Source organism: Crocodylus siamensis, chromosome 5 (assembly GCF_052110815.1).
Source record: "Crocodylus siamensis isolate JL-2025a chromosome 5, ASM5211081v1, whole genome shotgun sequence".
Lineage (NCBI taxonomy): Eukaryota > Metazoa > Chordata > Crocodylia > Crocodylidae > Crocodylus > Crocodylus siamensis.
This window is the reverse complement of record NC_143399.1, coordinates 155,590,407-155,606,398: the sequence shown is the minus strand read 5'-3', so window position 1 is coordinate 155,606,398 and position 15,992 is coordinate 155,590,407. Positions and strand designations below refer to the sequence as shown.

The 15,992-nt window shown below is 39.5% G+C and overlaps 1 protein-coding gene across 4 annotated transcripts in view; it reads left to right on the top strand.

Annotated features, from left to right (window-relative positions):
* Positions 1-15,992, top strand: part of LOC149864799 (ATP-dependent translocase ABCB1-like) — a 50,702-nt gene that overhangs the window by 11,889 nt on the left and 22,821 nt on the right. For 3 of the 4 annotated variants that reach the window (XR_016442285.1, XR_016442286.1, XM_090046802.1), the window contains exons 10-18: positions 286-463; positions 1,276-1,389; positions 2,396-2,506; positions 5,751-5,876; positions 8,082-8,285; positions 10,099-10,269; positions 11,738-11,899; positions 12,471-12,716; positions 14,611-14,757. Coding sequence is in view for 2 of the 4 variants with exons in the window: in XM_090046802.1 (XP_089902928.1) it covers positions 286-463; positions 1,276-1,389; positions 2,396-2,506; positions 5,751-5,876; positions 8,082-8,285; positions 10,099-10,269; positions 11,738-11,899; positions 12,471-12,716; positions 14,611-14,757 (1,459 nt within the window). In the remaining 2 variants the exon portion in view is untranslated. The remainder of the gene's footprint in view (positions 1-285; positions 464-1,275; positions 1,390-2,395; positions 2,507-5,750; positions 5,877-8,081; positions 8,286-10,098; positions 10,270-11,737; positions 11,900-12,470; positions 12,717-14,610; positions 14,758-15,992) is intronic. The other variant, XM_090046803.1, reaches the window with a different exon arrangement.

The following is a 15,992-nucleotide window of genomic DNA, read 5'->3' as shown; positions in this document are numbered from 1 at the left end:
TACCAGCCAGACCCGGCTGTTCTCCTAGCAGCGTGCATGCTGGGCTGTAGCTGTGCTCACACATGGAATTTAGCAGTGACACCTAAGTCTGAATACTCCCTATAGGTACCCCTAGGGCTACGTGTACCTTGGTTGACAACCACTGAACTAACCTATCAGTTTTCACTATGTCCAACGATGGAATGTTATGGAAGAAAACCCCTGTAAGTGTGAAAGGAAACTGAAGAATTCCAATATAAATGATGTGCAGGCACTTATAGTTAACATTTCATGATTTGTTTTCAGATACGATGCTAACCTAGAGAATGCCAGAAGTGTTGGAGTGAAAAAGTCCATCACCACCAACACATCTTTGGGTCTCTCTCAGTTTCTTATATTTGGATCTTATGCTCTTGCATTTTGGTATGGAACCAAGCTCACAGTGGAAGAGAGAGAAAACTATGACATTGGGAGAGTATTAATTGTAAGCACAGTGTATAGTCTAACTGGCAAAGCAACCTTTTGTAAAATTGTCAATGAATTGGAGAAAATGCTTGCTTTTTAAGTACCGTATGTAACTATGCATAGTACCTAGTAAAACTTGAAGTATCTGTTTATACTAACTGTTAAAGATGCATTTAATATAATTCAACAGAGATTCTGGATATGTCCTTAAGATATCAAAGTTGCCTAAAGGATAGCTTATTTAATCACATAGTCAGATTGTATTTAAAAAAAGAAAACCTGAAAGGAATTACTTTGATACTGATATTTGGGGATTATTTGGAAATGAATAAATAAACTTAAACATGTGTTTAATGTTATGTACTCTTAAGTAGCTTGAATTCCTTTACTTCATTAGAACTTGTCAATGCATAAACTTAAGCACGTGTGTTGCAGGATGGGGCCCTCAACTTGGAACTAATAGCTTCATTCCTTTTTTTAAGGAAGAAAAAAGTTCTTAATTCAATGAAAGGTGGAAAAAGATGTTTATTTTCACTGTTTGTCCTCTTTGTTGTTGCCTTATGCTTCCACAACAGCAAAAACAAACGCTGTTCAAACAGTTAAAGAGCATATGGTTGCATATAACGGCTACATTTACAATCTTTCAGCATGAGGATAAGGGCAAAGGGAACTGAAAGAATGCAGCAGTAATTGTGGGTTTTGATTTTTGGATTTTTTTTTTTTTTTTTTTTCCTGAGAGAGTCCTTACAAGATTACCTGGGCATTTTCCACTAAGGAAAGTGAGGATCTAGAATCCCTGTTAACTACAGTTCCTGTTTTTGTTCCCTACAGGTATTCTTCTCTGTGCTCCTTGGCACATTCTCTCTTGGACAGGCATCCCCAAACTTGGAGAGTGTTGCCAATGCACGTGGTGCTGCCTATGAAGTATACAAAATTATTAATAAGGTAGCTAAGCATATAGCTTAAATTTCTGACTCATAACATAGATTCATTTGTAACAGATTTTTACAACTCAAAACGTAACTATGACATTTTGACTCGTGTTTAGGAAACATGAACCTGAATCCTTAGCTCTGTTACACCTAACTAGCTTTTGATTTAGAAATGAACAATCCTCCTAAAAGCTATAACAATATTGGTTGCTGAAGAAGGATACACTTTACTACAGAATAGACTAATTAGCTCTGCAGTAACATGTCACTATCTACACCATGCACCAGTATTAGGGTTCAGTAAACTTGTAGGATAGTAATGTTGGGGACAGTACTACTTTACAGCAGAGTACTTGCTGTCCCAGGCATATGTGTAGATGCATCCTCTTCATTCATTCATTCATTCATTCATTCATTCATTCATTGTATATGTAGATGCACCCTCTTAGTAACTAATTCTTTCTTCTTTCAACAGCAGTTATATATCTTTTAATGCAAAAGATGGTAACTAAATTATAAAATGCAGGTTTTTTTTATTAGATTAAAAACAAAAGGCTGAGTCCTATCTTCCTAATTTCTCTAAAGTTCCACATGTATAACTAAGGGTAGAATTTTACCCAAACATTGGTACTATTGCTCAGATATTCCAGTTATTGACCAATTGTTATGAGGGATTTTGGATAATGCTTTTGTATTTGAAAATGTCTTATCTGCAAAATCGGTCAATTTGGAAAATTTTAATTATCCGACCACCTCCATTTTCTAAAAAGTTCCCATTTGACAGGTATATGTAATAACATGTATTATTTGTTGTGCCTTTCAATCCTAATTGCTTTGCCACCAAGGGATTGCATTCCATTGAAATACACCATTTTCTAGGGTGAAATGGAAAAACTATGTAATAGTGTTCTGCATATAACATGATGGTTGAGGACAGGAAGTGAAGAAGAATGTATTAGTTAAAAGTCCAGTTTCAATAGCATAAAAATTCGTAATACATTTTCAAAATCTTTCTCTAGCCACGTCTTATAGATAGCAGTGACAAAGAAGGATACAAACCAGAGAGGCTCATAGGAGAAATTGAATTCAAAAATATCCATTTTAGTTACCCATCAAGACCTGATATTAGAGTAAGTATTCTTTTAAAATATAGTAGTGTAATAATGAAATTGTGATGCCTGCATGTGATTAAAATGTATCAATTTAATATATTTATTTTGAAGCATTTAAACAAAATGCAGTCCTACTTGTCTGGCTTAGAGGAGAGTGTGCTGATTCTGGGGCCATAGAGTTGCAAGTTCAAGGCTGGATTTTCCTTCTATAAATTTACCAGGGGGAACCAGCAAGGAATGGGAGAGTCCCTTGCCCCCTGAACACTACCAGGTAAAACTAGGAATAATGGCCACAAGTTGACTGAGAGTAGGTTCAGGCTAGATATCAAGAAGCACTACTTCACAGTCAGGGTGGCTAGGATCTGGAACCAACTTCCAAGGGAAGTGGTGCTCGCTCCTACCCTGGGGGTCTTTAAGAGGAGGCTGGATAATCACCTAGCCGGGGTCATTTGACCCCAGCATTCTTTCCTGCCCACGGCAGGGGGTTGGACTTGATGACCTGCTCAGGTTCCTTCCAACCCTACAAACTATGAAAATTGTACCAATCCCTGAAAATATATATGCTACTTATAATTTAGGAAAGAATGTCAAAAACTAGTTTGCTGTCTTTACTGCCACTATCTGTCTGCTTATCATTTTCCTCTGTTGGAAAATCCTAGGAAAACCATAAAGGAATCAGGGTTTAAGTGCAGGCTCTGGTGGTTTAAATCAGAAGCAAATATCACAGTTCAAGATATTTCACCAAGCACACATTGCCTTCAGGAAGTGTTTTTAGCTTCAGTGCTTGGAAAGATCGCAACTATTCTAATATCTTATGTGGGGAGAAGTGATCTGAGACAGTCAGTTCTCAACTCGTGTTAAGGCTTATTGAGTTAAGCAATTTAAAATAATTGTTTTATGGAAAGCAGGATAGATCACAGAGCAGGGAACATCACATCCTGCTTGCAAAAAATAGCTTTTATCAAACACTTCATATTCTCAACCAGCTGAATTTTTTTTGTGTAGTCTTATTGTGTGGCCATCTGTATGCCACATTGCAGATATCCAACTCTAATGTGGTACAGCCATACTACAGTTAACATCTCTATAATCAGAAGTTCAAATCCATCAGGCCAAGTATTGTGTCAAAACAAGGGGATTTATTGCCACTGCTTCTTGGCCTTTCAGAAGTTGCTAGGGATCCTAGTAGGTTGCAAACAAATAACCAAATATTGGATATATTCACTTACTTGAGGATATTGCTTTCACTTCTTCTGTCACTTCTTCTGATGGCTCCTCAAGCCTACATGAATCCTCATTGAGAAGTCACAGCTAACAATCAGGAAGATATAAAGTATGGTGAGCAACTGCATAAGCTGGGTCTGAGGAAATGGAGACAAAGAACTGTCCATTAGGAGTGTGCAAAACAGGCTGTATTGGATTCAGATTCAGCCCGAATCGGGGACAGTGATTTCAATTTGTTGATTCAGATCACTGTTCCTGATTCAATTCGGCCGAATCTGAAGATTCTATGCTGATTCAGGGAATTGGAGATTTTGGCTATAGACACAGCTTTTAAATGTTTTTTCTACATACCTCGAGGTACCAAGCATGGCATGTGAACGCTGCAATGCTGAGGTGGATGAAGCATCCCACAAGAGCACGGAGGGGCCCTCCCCATATGCTCAGCAGCAAACCCAGAAGTGAACTGGAAGTACTTCTGGTCCACTTTGGGGTCCACTGCCAGGCACACTGGGGGGCCCCCCCATGCCCCTCTGGCTTGGTGAGCAGTGGTGGGGGGACCCCAGGTGCCCGCCCAGACCCAGAAGGCACCAATTGCCAAACTGGGAGGGAGGTGCAGGAGGGCCCCTCAACAGACCCAGAATTGGACTGGAAGTGCTTCTGGTCCACTTCTGGGTCTGCTGCCGAGTATGCTGGTGTGCCCTCCACACTCCTGTGGAACCACCATCTGCCCTACTATTGCAGCATTCACGAGCTGCCTGGTACCTTGAGGTATGTAGAAAAAACAAGTAAAGCTGTGTCTATATCTGAATCATTAAATCATTCTGAATCTCTCCAAATCAATTTGGACGGTTCCAATTTCCAGTTTAGAGATATTAAAGGGTCTCTTGATTAGTTTCAGATTTGGAGATTCGGCCACCGAATTGGGCCGAATCTCCGCCAAATGAAATCAGGGACTGAGGCTTTGCACAGCTCTACTACCCATCCCTTCCAGAGTCCAGTCTCGTATCTCGCTGCCTGTGGTGTCAAGGGCAAATAACAGCAGTAAGAAAATGGCATGAACATTTGGTTCTCATCCATCACCTTCCATAGACTTCTCATATACAAAACCTTGCAATCTCCATATAGGACACAAGTTTTGACTGAATCATATCAAAGGTATTGGAGGACACTACCTATTTTCAGTAACCTGGACACCCAATAAAGAAAGGATGAAGACTGGGTGGTAGTTTATGAGCTTTTCAATGTCTTGGGAAACAGCATAATATCCGATACAGAATGTTGTTCTTTCTTGGTCATGCAGATATCACAGAGAATGTATAATACTAGTTTACTAGAGAAATGGAGCTGTTCAGGTATAGTGAAAAAAGAAAAAAAAAATACTATAATTCGTTAAATTTTTCTTTGGATAAGAAATATGTAAGCAAAATCATAAATCAACCTGGTATTCATGAAGAGGGTTCTCATAGCAGCCAAATAGTTACTAAATTAGTCGTGTATGAAATGCAATGAATAGAAATATTTTTGAGAGAAAATATTTTTAAATGTGAAAATGGCCTAAAAGGCATTATTGGTCCATAACTAACTCCTTACTAAGAAATAGTAGGATGTTGAATCTTGAGTCCTATTTTTCTAACCAGGGTCATTAAAATGCCCACCTTGGTTTTTGGCTTGGGGTAAAAAGCCTTAATAAAATAAAAAATAGAACAAAACAAGCTTACAATGAAAGAATCTAAGTATTTTTAATCTTCAAGGTGCTGTAAGGTTAATAACCATGTATTATCCCATTGTATAACTAGAAAAATCTCAAACCAGAAACCTAATTGATTTTTCAAGGTCATTAGAAATCTGTCAGAGCCAGGATTGGGAACAAAGGAGAGATAATAGACCATCAAGCTCATCATACTCTTAGAAGTCCACAACTTTTATTATTGCCTTGTTTGTGATGGCAAGCATCCTAACAGATTTGTTTTCTAACCAAACCATTGATTTAGCTACCTTTTAGTCTGATAAGCTTAAAATATGAAGATTATGTTTCCAGATTCTTAGCGGTCTGAGTCTGAAAGTTCAAACAGGGAAGACCATTGCTTTGGTTGGTTCCAGTGGCTGTGGCAAAAGCACTACAATTCAGCTTCTGCAGAGATTCTATGATCCAGTCCAAGGAGAGGTAAGCGCACTTGAATTGTAGGTACTAAGGAATACTAAGATAAACATTAATTTTTAGGATAGATTGAACCTGCACTTTAAAAAGATGTATTACAATCTTGTTTCTAGTTTTGAACTTATTCTACACAATTAATTAAAGAACCTGGACAAAGTGAACTCTTTTTTTTTTTTTTTTCTTCACTTTTTTAAAATGGTGTTTGCTCATCTTCCACAAGCATTCCTGTATCAGTCAGCAAGAACAACCAAATACTGGAAATTTCAAAATATGTGTAGTAGCTCAATGGAACTGGACCCTAGAAGTCCTTCCAACATTTACTTCCCTTTTCCTCTGTATCAGTGATTCTCAAACAGGGTGCCAAGGCACTCTGGAGTGCCACCAGGTCTTTTAAGGGTGCCGTGAACTGTGAGGAGATAAGTGAAGTATTAGCCTGCATTTATGTTGTTATCTCCTGAGGCTTGTCCCCCACTCTGCAAGGATGTAAGCACTGTAATATATTAATTTGTTTTTGAAAGTGTGTGCCACAGTTCACAAAAATTATGGAGGGCTGGCTTGAGTCTAGTGAAGGGTGCCAAGAATCCAAAAAAAGGTTGAGAACCACTACTCTGTCTTACAGAACAAAGCTGTCTAACTAGCAACCCATGGGCCATATGTAGCCCCAAAATGTTTAACAGGTGGCCTATGGGCTCCCAGCATGACTGCCACTACCCCTCCCTCCCCCCACCATTGTTGATCATGCCATGGCAGCTAGGTTCTTTAGGACTCCCTGCCGTCCCCCAACTTGTATTTCCTGCTCACACTCTGGGTGGATGTGGCAGTTAGAGTGGCCATCATACAAGACAGTCTTGTTGTCCTCTGTCCTCTATTGATATGAAACCGGATGCCTTATATCCTCTATTTTTTTACTTCAAGTAGTTCAAGAGAAAAATAGAGGATATAAAGGCATCTGGTTTCGTATCAATAGAGGACAGAGTAGCAGAAAACTGGAATGTTCTCTATGATGGCCATCCTAGTGGCATTGCACCTGGAGGGGACTGGGATGTAAGCTGCATGCACCATGGGGGGCCAGAGGGCCCATGCTGCAGACATGGTGAGGAGGAGGCTGGGCTGCTCATGGTTTGTGCAAGAAAAGCAGGTTCCAAGTTGCCAGCACTACAGGTAGGCACGCAGCTGGGATGGGAGGAGGATCTGTCTTGCTGTGTACACTGCGGTGGGGAGGGGAGGGCAGAAAGGCTGTCCATTAGGCATATGCAGCTGACAAGGTGGGGGGAACTGAGCTGCTTGGTGGCTGAGAGGGGAGTGTTGGCTGTCCTTGCAGCAGGTATAGCTGGGAGGGGGTGGGGCCAGGCAGTCTGTGCTGTGTGCATGTACTAAGTTGCCCTTGCTGAGGCAGAGATCCCAAGGAAGGAGCTGACTGTGCAGCAAATAGTTCTTATTCTGCAGCCTGTGCCTTATGAGTGACAGGCAGCTGGCAGTCCATGTGGCCCCCAGCTACCTAGAAGTTGGACAGCCCAGTTATAGAACATCTATCATGGGTCTGCACATGGTTTACTTCATTTTCACTGAACATAAACTTTGTTTTAGGAACAGAGGTTTCTTATTCTAAACTTTTTTTTCTTTTAAAAGAAACAAAGTATAATACATACTTTTTTGCTGGAAAACAAGGAAATTACACAATTAAATTTGCATTTAGGACAAGACCTATATTCATAATAAGCAAAAAAAATTTCAACCAGCTCTACTTAATATTTGTTTTTCTTATTTGGAGTATATTCTGTTCTAGTAGCACAGATTAATTTATTACTGCCTCTTGGATAAGGGGGGGGGGGGGCAGGGTTAATTAACTTTAAAAAAAAAAAAAGTTAAAAAATCCTACAATCCAGAAGAAAGCTCTGGACTTTTTTAAGTGCTCAGATTTCCTAGGGACAATGTAGTATTAACAGACTAGTAGACTTATATGTGAGGTTGCAGTCTGAGTACCTGGTGCTACCCTATATGTTTATCCTGCTCCTTAGTCTCCCAGTTTATGCAGTGTGTAAAAAGATAGATATTTAATTTCTCCTGTTCATTTTTTATTTCTACTTTTAAAAAATATAACCATGTGAGCAGCTGCTGTACAGATGCTTGTAACCCATTCAAAGTCATCTTTTTTTATTTTAAACCAAACTGATTTCTGCAGGCCATTTAACATTTTGCTTTTCTTCCCAGATTACCTTAGATGGGCGAGATATTCGAACACTTAATGTTAGGTGGCTAAGAGAAAATATTGGCATTGTGAGCCAGGAGCCTGTCTTGTTTGCAACTACAATAGCTGAAAATATTCGCTATGGCAGAGAGGATATTAGTGATGTTGAAATTGAGCAAGCAGCAAAAGAAGCGAATGCTTTTGATTTTGTATCAAGACTGCCTGATGTGAGTTACGAGGTTTTGAATACCTTTAGGGTTAAATCCTCAAAAAGCCTTGGGCATTGCAACACTTACTGTTCTTGTGCCTAAATTTTCTACCACAGCAGAATCTGCAACCTTTAACTTAGAAGTTTAGGCTCTCAAACAATATATGGGAAGAGTTAGGCAACCAAGCAAAAATTGGCAAGCTGCCTACAGTTGGCCAGTAGAAAATAATGAGAGAGAGAGATTTCTTCCGAAAGCTGTAGGATATGGGCTGAGTATGATGGAAGTCTATCGAATCATGAGGGGTGGGCACAATACATCGTGAGGGCCAAATCTGGCCCGCCAGCTGATTTTTTTGGATCTGGCCCATAGGCTGACACACCAGTTTATTGAATCTGGCCTATGGCTGCCCCTGCAGTGATCCACATAGGGCTGAGCCCCTCCCACTTCCACCCATGCCCCAGCCAGCATGCAAACCTTCCCAGCAGGGCTGCTGTCAGTGGGGCTTCAATTGTCCAGGTTACATTTTTAGTACATGATTTGTTTTTTATCTATAATTTGTGAAAAGGATATCTTCTAAAAGACTTTGTGTGTGGAGCCCTAAACACCTCACCAGAACCTAAGTGGCCCCCATCCATAGTAATTGCCTACCTTATCCAGTAGTTCATACCTGAAGAAAAATGCGTTGCATTTGAAAGATTGTCTAACTTTATCCTAACTATGCAGTTGGTCCAAAAATGAGTTACCTCTCACTCACTGGTTAGAGCACTCAGCCAGAATTTAGGGGAGAAATTTCTTCCTTTATCTAGCAGGATTTACACCCACATCTTCTGGGAAAGCACTCACACTTGAAAGCAAACTTCTCTCAGGGAGCAGATTCTGGTCTGAAGCCCAGATACTTGACATACATCTGAAACTAGAAGAAATATACATGGCATATGGTTACAGTTATTGTGCAGCCTTAGTGAAGCTCTGATGGACTACTTAGCTCTGCCTCTCAGCAGAGCTAATTAGCCTGGGCACAGTACCATGTGAACAAACTCCATTTGTTTTGGCTTATGAGGTAGCCTGTGGCTATATGCAAGTGGCTAGGGCTAGACTAGCTATTCAGTGGAGTTCTACCCATTTACCCTACAAGGAATTTTGGCTTATACTTTACTGTATAATAATCACCATATATTACATGCCCAGATTTTTTTAAATATAGTAAGGTAGGCAAAGGACTTCTAGAGACAGTGGTGGATTCCTGTTGTGCCAAGTCAACTGTGTTTTGACTACTTTTGCTAAATATTATCCCCCTCACCCCTCCTTGAATCCGCCTTTTTATTATTTCAACTTTTCTATTTATGAAAGTGAACTAAGGTGTTCTGATGGTCTTTTGCTGTTATTGTTAACCAGTTAGATATCTGGATTCCTTCAGACAGTTCTAGTCTCTTATTTCGCTTCTATCACTTCCTTTTTGTAATAACTAAAAATCTGATTTTAGAGTATATTTTAATCTAATAAAAACCAAGATGCCAGACACTGATTTTTCTAACCAAACTGAAGGTGGAAAGAAGACAAATACGTAAACAGATAATTAGAAACAATAAATCTTTCATCTGCCTCCAAGAGGAGGACAAAAATTGAACATAGTTGGCCAGGATGAGACTTTTAGCAATAAATATTTTTAAATGTTCTCTGTGATAGATGCCTTGTATTTAACCATATGTCATGATATTTAAAAAAAAAAAAAAAAAAAAGGAACATTCTGGCTTGCAATACAGCTAACTAGAGCACAAGAGGATTTCACTTGAGCCCTTCTACAATCTTGATTCCTCCATGATTTTCTCAGAAATTTAATACCCTGGTGGGAGAGAGAGGTGCTCAGCTGAGTGGAGGACAGAAACAACGAATTGCTATTGCCCGTGCCCTGGCAAGGAATCCCAAGATCCTCCTTCTGGATGAAGCCACATCTGCTCTGGATACTCAGAGTGAATCCATAGTGCAGACTGCTCTTGATAAGGTAGGGATCGTCTTGCTAAAGTTCCTAGCCAGCAGAAGGAAACACAACCAGATGGCATATGTTTTTTCAGGGCACCTTCCCACTGGTTTGAAGTAAGTCTTTAAATGAGGGCATTGGTACTAATGGGGAGATATGTTTATATTTTAGTGTTATGAAGTCACTATGAAAATTAATCACAATCCCTTTAAGCAATTATGAGATTTTTTTTCCGTGTGGTCTTTTCATTATGCTGTACACAGGCTGGATGCTACTTGGTGAATGAGCAGCTGTGCCATATTTATTTTATGCTCATCACTTAGTGTACTGTCCCAGCACCTATTTATACTTATACCTGCTATGTTTAGGTCTGCAATTCAAGGTCCCTATGACCTGATTTTTGAGAGAACTGTTTGTTATTCATTTGTTTAGAGCACAGCTCCTACTGACTTCAGCTGCATCTGTGAGCACTCCTTCCTCGCCCCCTCCACAAAATAGACTAAATAATCTTAAATTGGTTACATAGAAAAAGAGGAGTACAGAGTTAGCAACTTGCGATAATTTTGTTGATGTAAATTGCCAAGCAGTTGCAAAGGCTTCTGTGCAACAGGCAAAATAGAATCCTTTTCTCCCTCAGCCAGATGTGGCCTTGTTCCTACAGCAGACTGCTTTGATGTACATCTTGCTCATTCCATGAGCACCATTCATCCTTCTTTTACTGCTTTTGGTTCCTGTGCCTGCCATCCTTATGTCCTTGGATGCAGGGACATATAATTATAGAAAAAGTTCTTCTTGACTCCTGCAGTCCCAGGTTGAAGAACGAGCCCTCAGTTGCTCTGTGGGAATTGTACAGTGGCAGTAGGTATGCTCACAGGAGCTATAACAGGATGAAGCATATTCACTACAGGCTAAATATTCAGATAATGTAACTGCCAAGCTCAAAAAAAAATGAACTGAGATTTTCAATTGTTTATAAATTTAGCCAGATTCATATAGTGCAATAAGGATAGCAACCCCCCACCCCAGCTGGCATCAGCAGGACTTGTCCCCCCCCGATGTCAGGTTCCTGCTCTAAAGGACAAACGTTCTGAACTCTTTCAACTAAATAGCTGTGGAAAATGTATAATATAAATAAAGCAACCAGGTACTTCTTTAAATGTTAGTAGTAATAGCATTAGTTTTAGTATTAGTTGTATTATAAACACATTTATAAACAACTGAAAATAGGTCTTCTATCAGGCATCTTTAACTATAGACACTGGTATCCGTACTCCTGTTAATACGGTTTCCTTTGTCACAATACATGTGGATTCTATCATCGGAAATGCACGCATAACTTCATTCATGAAAATAATGGCCAAGTATAAGAGGTTATAGGGTTTTTAGAATGGAATGTTCTGTCATCTGCTCATTGTCAACTCATTTCAATTTAAAACTAAAACGTCTTGTGTTGTTGTTTTGTTCTATTTTGTTTTATGTTGTTTTCCCTAAGGCTAGGGCTGGACGTACCACCATTGTGATAGCTCACAGGCTCTCAACAATCAGGAATGCTGATATTATTGCTGGGTTTGAGAAAGGCGTGCTTGTTGAACAGGGAACACATAATGAACTCATGGCACAGAAGGGAGTCTACTATTCTCTTGTAATGCAGCAGGTAATGATATGTGATTGAGAGCTACTGACTTAAGTGCTTCAGATTTATGGCCTATTGCTGCTCAAGAAAATCACCTCTATAATATCTCTTTGATGTAATTGCTGACACATGCAGTTCTGCACTCAAACTGCTGGGGCATTTTCACCCTGTAGTTCCTGCCAGTTTTCTAGCTGATTGAAAGTTGATCATTCAGTTTTGTTTATGAGCCTGAAGTAATTGTTCTTCACCTGTACCAGTGCTTCATATTTACGTGTCATAATACATCAAAAACATAACTGATTTACAGAGGTGGAATAAATTTATTAGTGTCTATTCACAGAACTATTGGCTCACAAATTTGACTGAGAAATAAAGATAGGGGGAGAAGCATACAGGGCCATGTTTTCTGATGTCTAAATTGGACCTGTAACATTTTACACAAGCAGAGAATTCAGCCTATGGAAATCAGGAGGTGAACATAGCCATGCAACCAAAACTTTATTTTTGTTTGTTCCCAACAAACGTTATAGTTAATTCTGTTTGCTACTAACTGTCTTGCGATGGTGTATTACCATTCCTTGGTTATCACTAGGGTCATAATGAAAATGTTCATGGTGATGATATGTCAGAAGGAGATGAAGAGACAGAAGATGAGGACTACGAGGAAGCAGACTTAAATGAAATTGGACAACAGAATTTGACTGAACATGGTAGCTTTGAAAAATTAGGAATCATTGAAAAAGGAAGCGTTCATAAGAGAACCAGCAGGCATAAGAGCAGGAAATGCTCTTCTAAGAAAAGGTACTCTGAAAAGAAGAAGAAAACAAAAGAGAGAGAGGTTGGTGCTAAAATTTCCATTCAAAGGTTTAGTGCTAACTTGTGAGAACAAGATAAATGTGGTTAGGGGGCTATTTTCTGTTTTGTTTTGTAATGCATTCAGCCATGCCACCTTTGTTATGACCCTGTCATCTGCAACATTAATCTAAGTGAATACTTAAACTGAGAGTCTTCAGGGCACTCACAAGTTTAACACATCAATATAATTTCTTGACACCTTCTGAATCTGACAGTCGGCCTTGCGTTAAAGTGTTGTGTAGTTAAGTTCATCCTTAGGTTGAGATGTAAAACTTCTTGTCATAATTCATAATATGAAGGTGTTAATTCTGGTGTCCTGGCCAACGTGTGACTCAAATAATTAAATTCCACTGCCTAAAACTATTGCAGTACTCTTTGCTTCCTCATGTGAACTGTTAACACTTCTGTGCGTTTTTCTGGTGGATTACATGATTCTTATATCCTTATGAGATCTAGTTTGCAAAGCATTTTGGGATGAAAAGTGCTATATAAATGCAAGCTATTATCATTAATACAAGTATTAGACACACATTGAATTGAGAGAATAGATTTTTAAAAATCTGCACTTTTGAAATGTAACTTAAAACAACAGAAAAGGGTTTTCCCCCCCGTCCCAATCAGCCAGCTCCCTCAGTATATGCTTTAATAGATGCAGTTTCTAAAGTCCTTCTAAAGTGTACAGTCAAATTATTCACATCTCTGTATCAAGCTGCTTGGAGGAAAAGCAGTGGAAACTTTTTTTTTCAATGGACTTCATATCTTCTAGTGCAAAAAGTCAAAAATAAAAGCCTAGGGGTAAAGCCTGGATCCAGTGACATCCATGGGAGATTTTGCCATTGGCTTAAGTTAGGCTAGTATTTTACCAGCAATAATGTTTTCTTATTGAAATGTAATTTTAGAATCCATAACACACCTACCCTCATTATAGCACACCCTACTAATACAGTGTTGGTATATATTGCATAAAAATACACCAGTCCAGAATTCACTTTTTGTCTATTTCTTACTACTGCATTCAGTCTTCTCAGAGGAAGTAGTGAGTGGAAATATTCATGACTTCAGCATTCATTGTGTTTACAGTAAAGTGAGAAATTTTATTTCAGAAAATTCAACATGTTTTTATGGTTGAAGTGTGGCCACTTTTTTTTTTTTTTTTTTAGTGTCTGGAAACTAGGAAGCAATAGCAACTGATTTTTTTTTTGTTTGTTTTATGTCATTTTAATATTGTATATGAGTTCCTATGTTTTCATTACTCCCTTTCCTGAACTTCCTCAAAGTCATGATCAGTGCAATAGCTCGATGAAGCTGAATTGAGCTTGCCTGTATTTTTCAAAGGAGATGTAGGCTAATCATTTTTCATATGCCTTTTCTGTGCTTCTGGTAAAGATGCAAAGACTATATTTTGTAAAAGACGAAACAGGCTAATTGACATAACTATACCCAATTGTACTATTGCCAACCCACTAACATTTAGTTGAGACTGAACTAGACTGATCTAATTGTGCTCTGAACAGTGAGACATTTTAGTTCCTTATAATGATTCATGTGTTAAAGTTGCCATTCACAGTGACTGATTCTATTTGACTTTTTGTTGAACTATATAGACCTCTCTCCTCCATCACTTTGCCTTTTGTTAAATTTCTGCCTCCAGATTTTTTTGATGTTGCGATTGAAGTTTCAACAAGACATTGAACTAGACTGCTGCAAACCTCCAGTATATTTGCTCTTGTAGAGAGTGGGTATTTGAGACTGGCATGAACTCTTTCAGCATTTGCAGGGCTATTTCATTACTTAGCAACTGATGTATCCCTGCTCTGTGGGCATTGTTATATTCTAAAACTTTCAGTGAAAATTTGAATTTGACCTCTCTCATGTAGGAAGAAAAACTCCCTGCTGTGCCTTACTCCAGAATTCTGGCTCTGAACAAGCCTGAGTGGTGGTATATATTGTTTGGCGTGACTGCTGCTGCCATCTCAGGGGGGGTCTATCCTGCCTTTGCTGTTATATTTGGAAAAATCATTGGGGTAAGTTCAGAGCTGTATAGTGAACTAATTGAAACAAAGCACATATACAGAACTTTCAGTCCTGTTCTAACAGCAAGCCAATCCTCTCTATAGTATCCCCATATGATGTTTCTTGCCTGTTTGCCAGCCCCCCACACAGGAATCATTTCATTCTTTCAGGACAACAAACTACCTTCCTGTCCCTCAAGTCACTTCTTAAAACTTCCTGCCTTCACTTAATGCTGTATGTACGTCCTGTCTTGTACCTGACTCAACATTACTTGAATTGAATTAATTTATTTTAGGCACTTAGCTACTTTTAGTCACTCTGCTACAGGCTTGTCAGTAGTTGGTATAGTTGTGAAACTTTATAATGAATGGAGCTCTTAGAGCTGCTGGAATTAAAGCACCTGCAGCATCTTGTGTATTCAGTGTCTTGTGTATTAATCAAGTTTGCTCCAATACACTGTAATTACAGTGCATCAGAGCAACATTTCTGCATGCCTACAGGCACCCCATTATGATTGGTAGGGAGACTGCATTCCCCCTTGAGATTCCTGTAGTGGCTTGTTTGAAGTTACTATGTGCTGTTATGTTAGAGAATCAGTCTTGGGAGGATAGTTGGAGCCTGGAAGCTAGGGAAACTTTTTTCTAACTTCCAGCAAAAGAAGAGTAGCTAGAAGGAATCTGGATTGTCTGACACACACTATGCTTAAGACATGATTAACTTGACCTGGTGACCTGGCTACACATTCACTCAATGATATGATAAAAGCAAGAATAAGCAACAAAGTTGTTACCTGTATTTTTGTAAGTTCTTTGTTGCTGGTTCTTATGCCTTTAATTAAACATGTGCCCAAAGCTCCATCATGGGAGCACAGGGTACCTTCCCCACTACAGTGTGGCTGGGAGCTCTGTCAGCTGAGGGGACTCCCAGGCTTAGAAGCAATGATTGGCGATACAGGAAGGAGCCCAGGATCATGATCCCAGGTTCCCCCCACACTGGTAGTGTGGCATGATAGGATCTGAACCCACAATCCTGCCTCTTGCCATGCACGTGTGACATTGCAGGAGGTGCAATTATTGGGATTGTGCATTAGATCCTATCACACCTTCTTCTAAACATCTGTTGGGGGGGAGGGGGGGCCATAGATGTTCAGGCAAAGCCACAATGGGATCTGATGCATGATTCACACAGTCACTCCTCCTGCCATGCCACACATGCATGGCAGGAGGCATGACTGTGGGATCCAGCA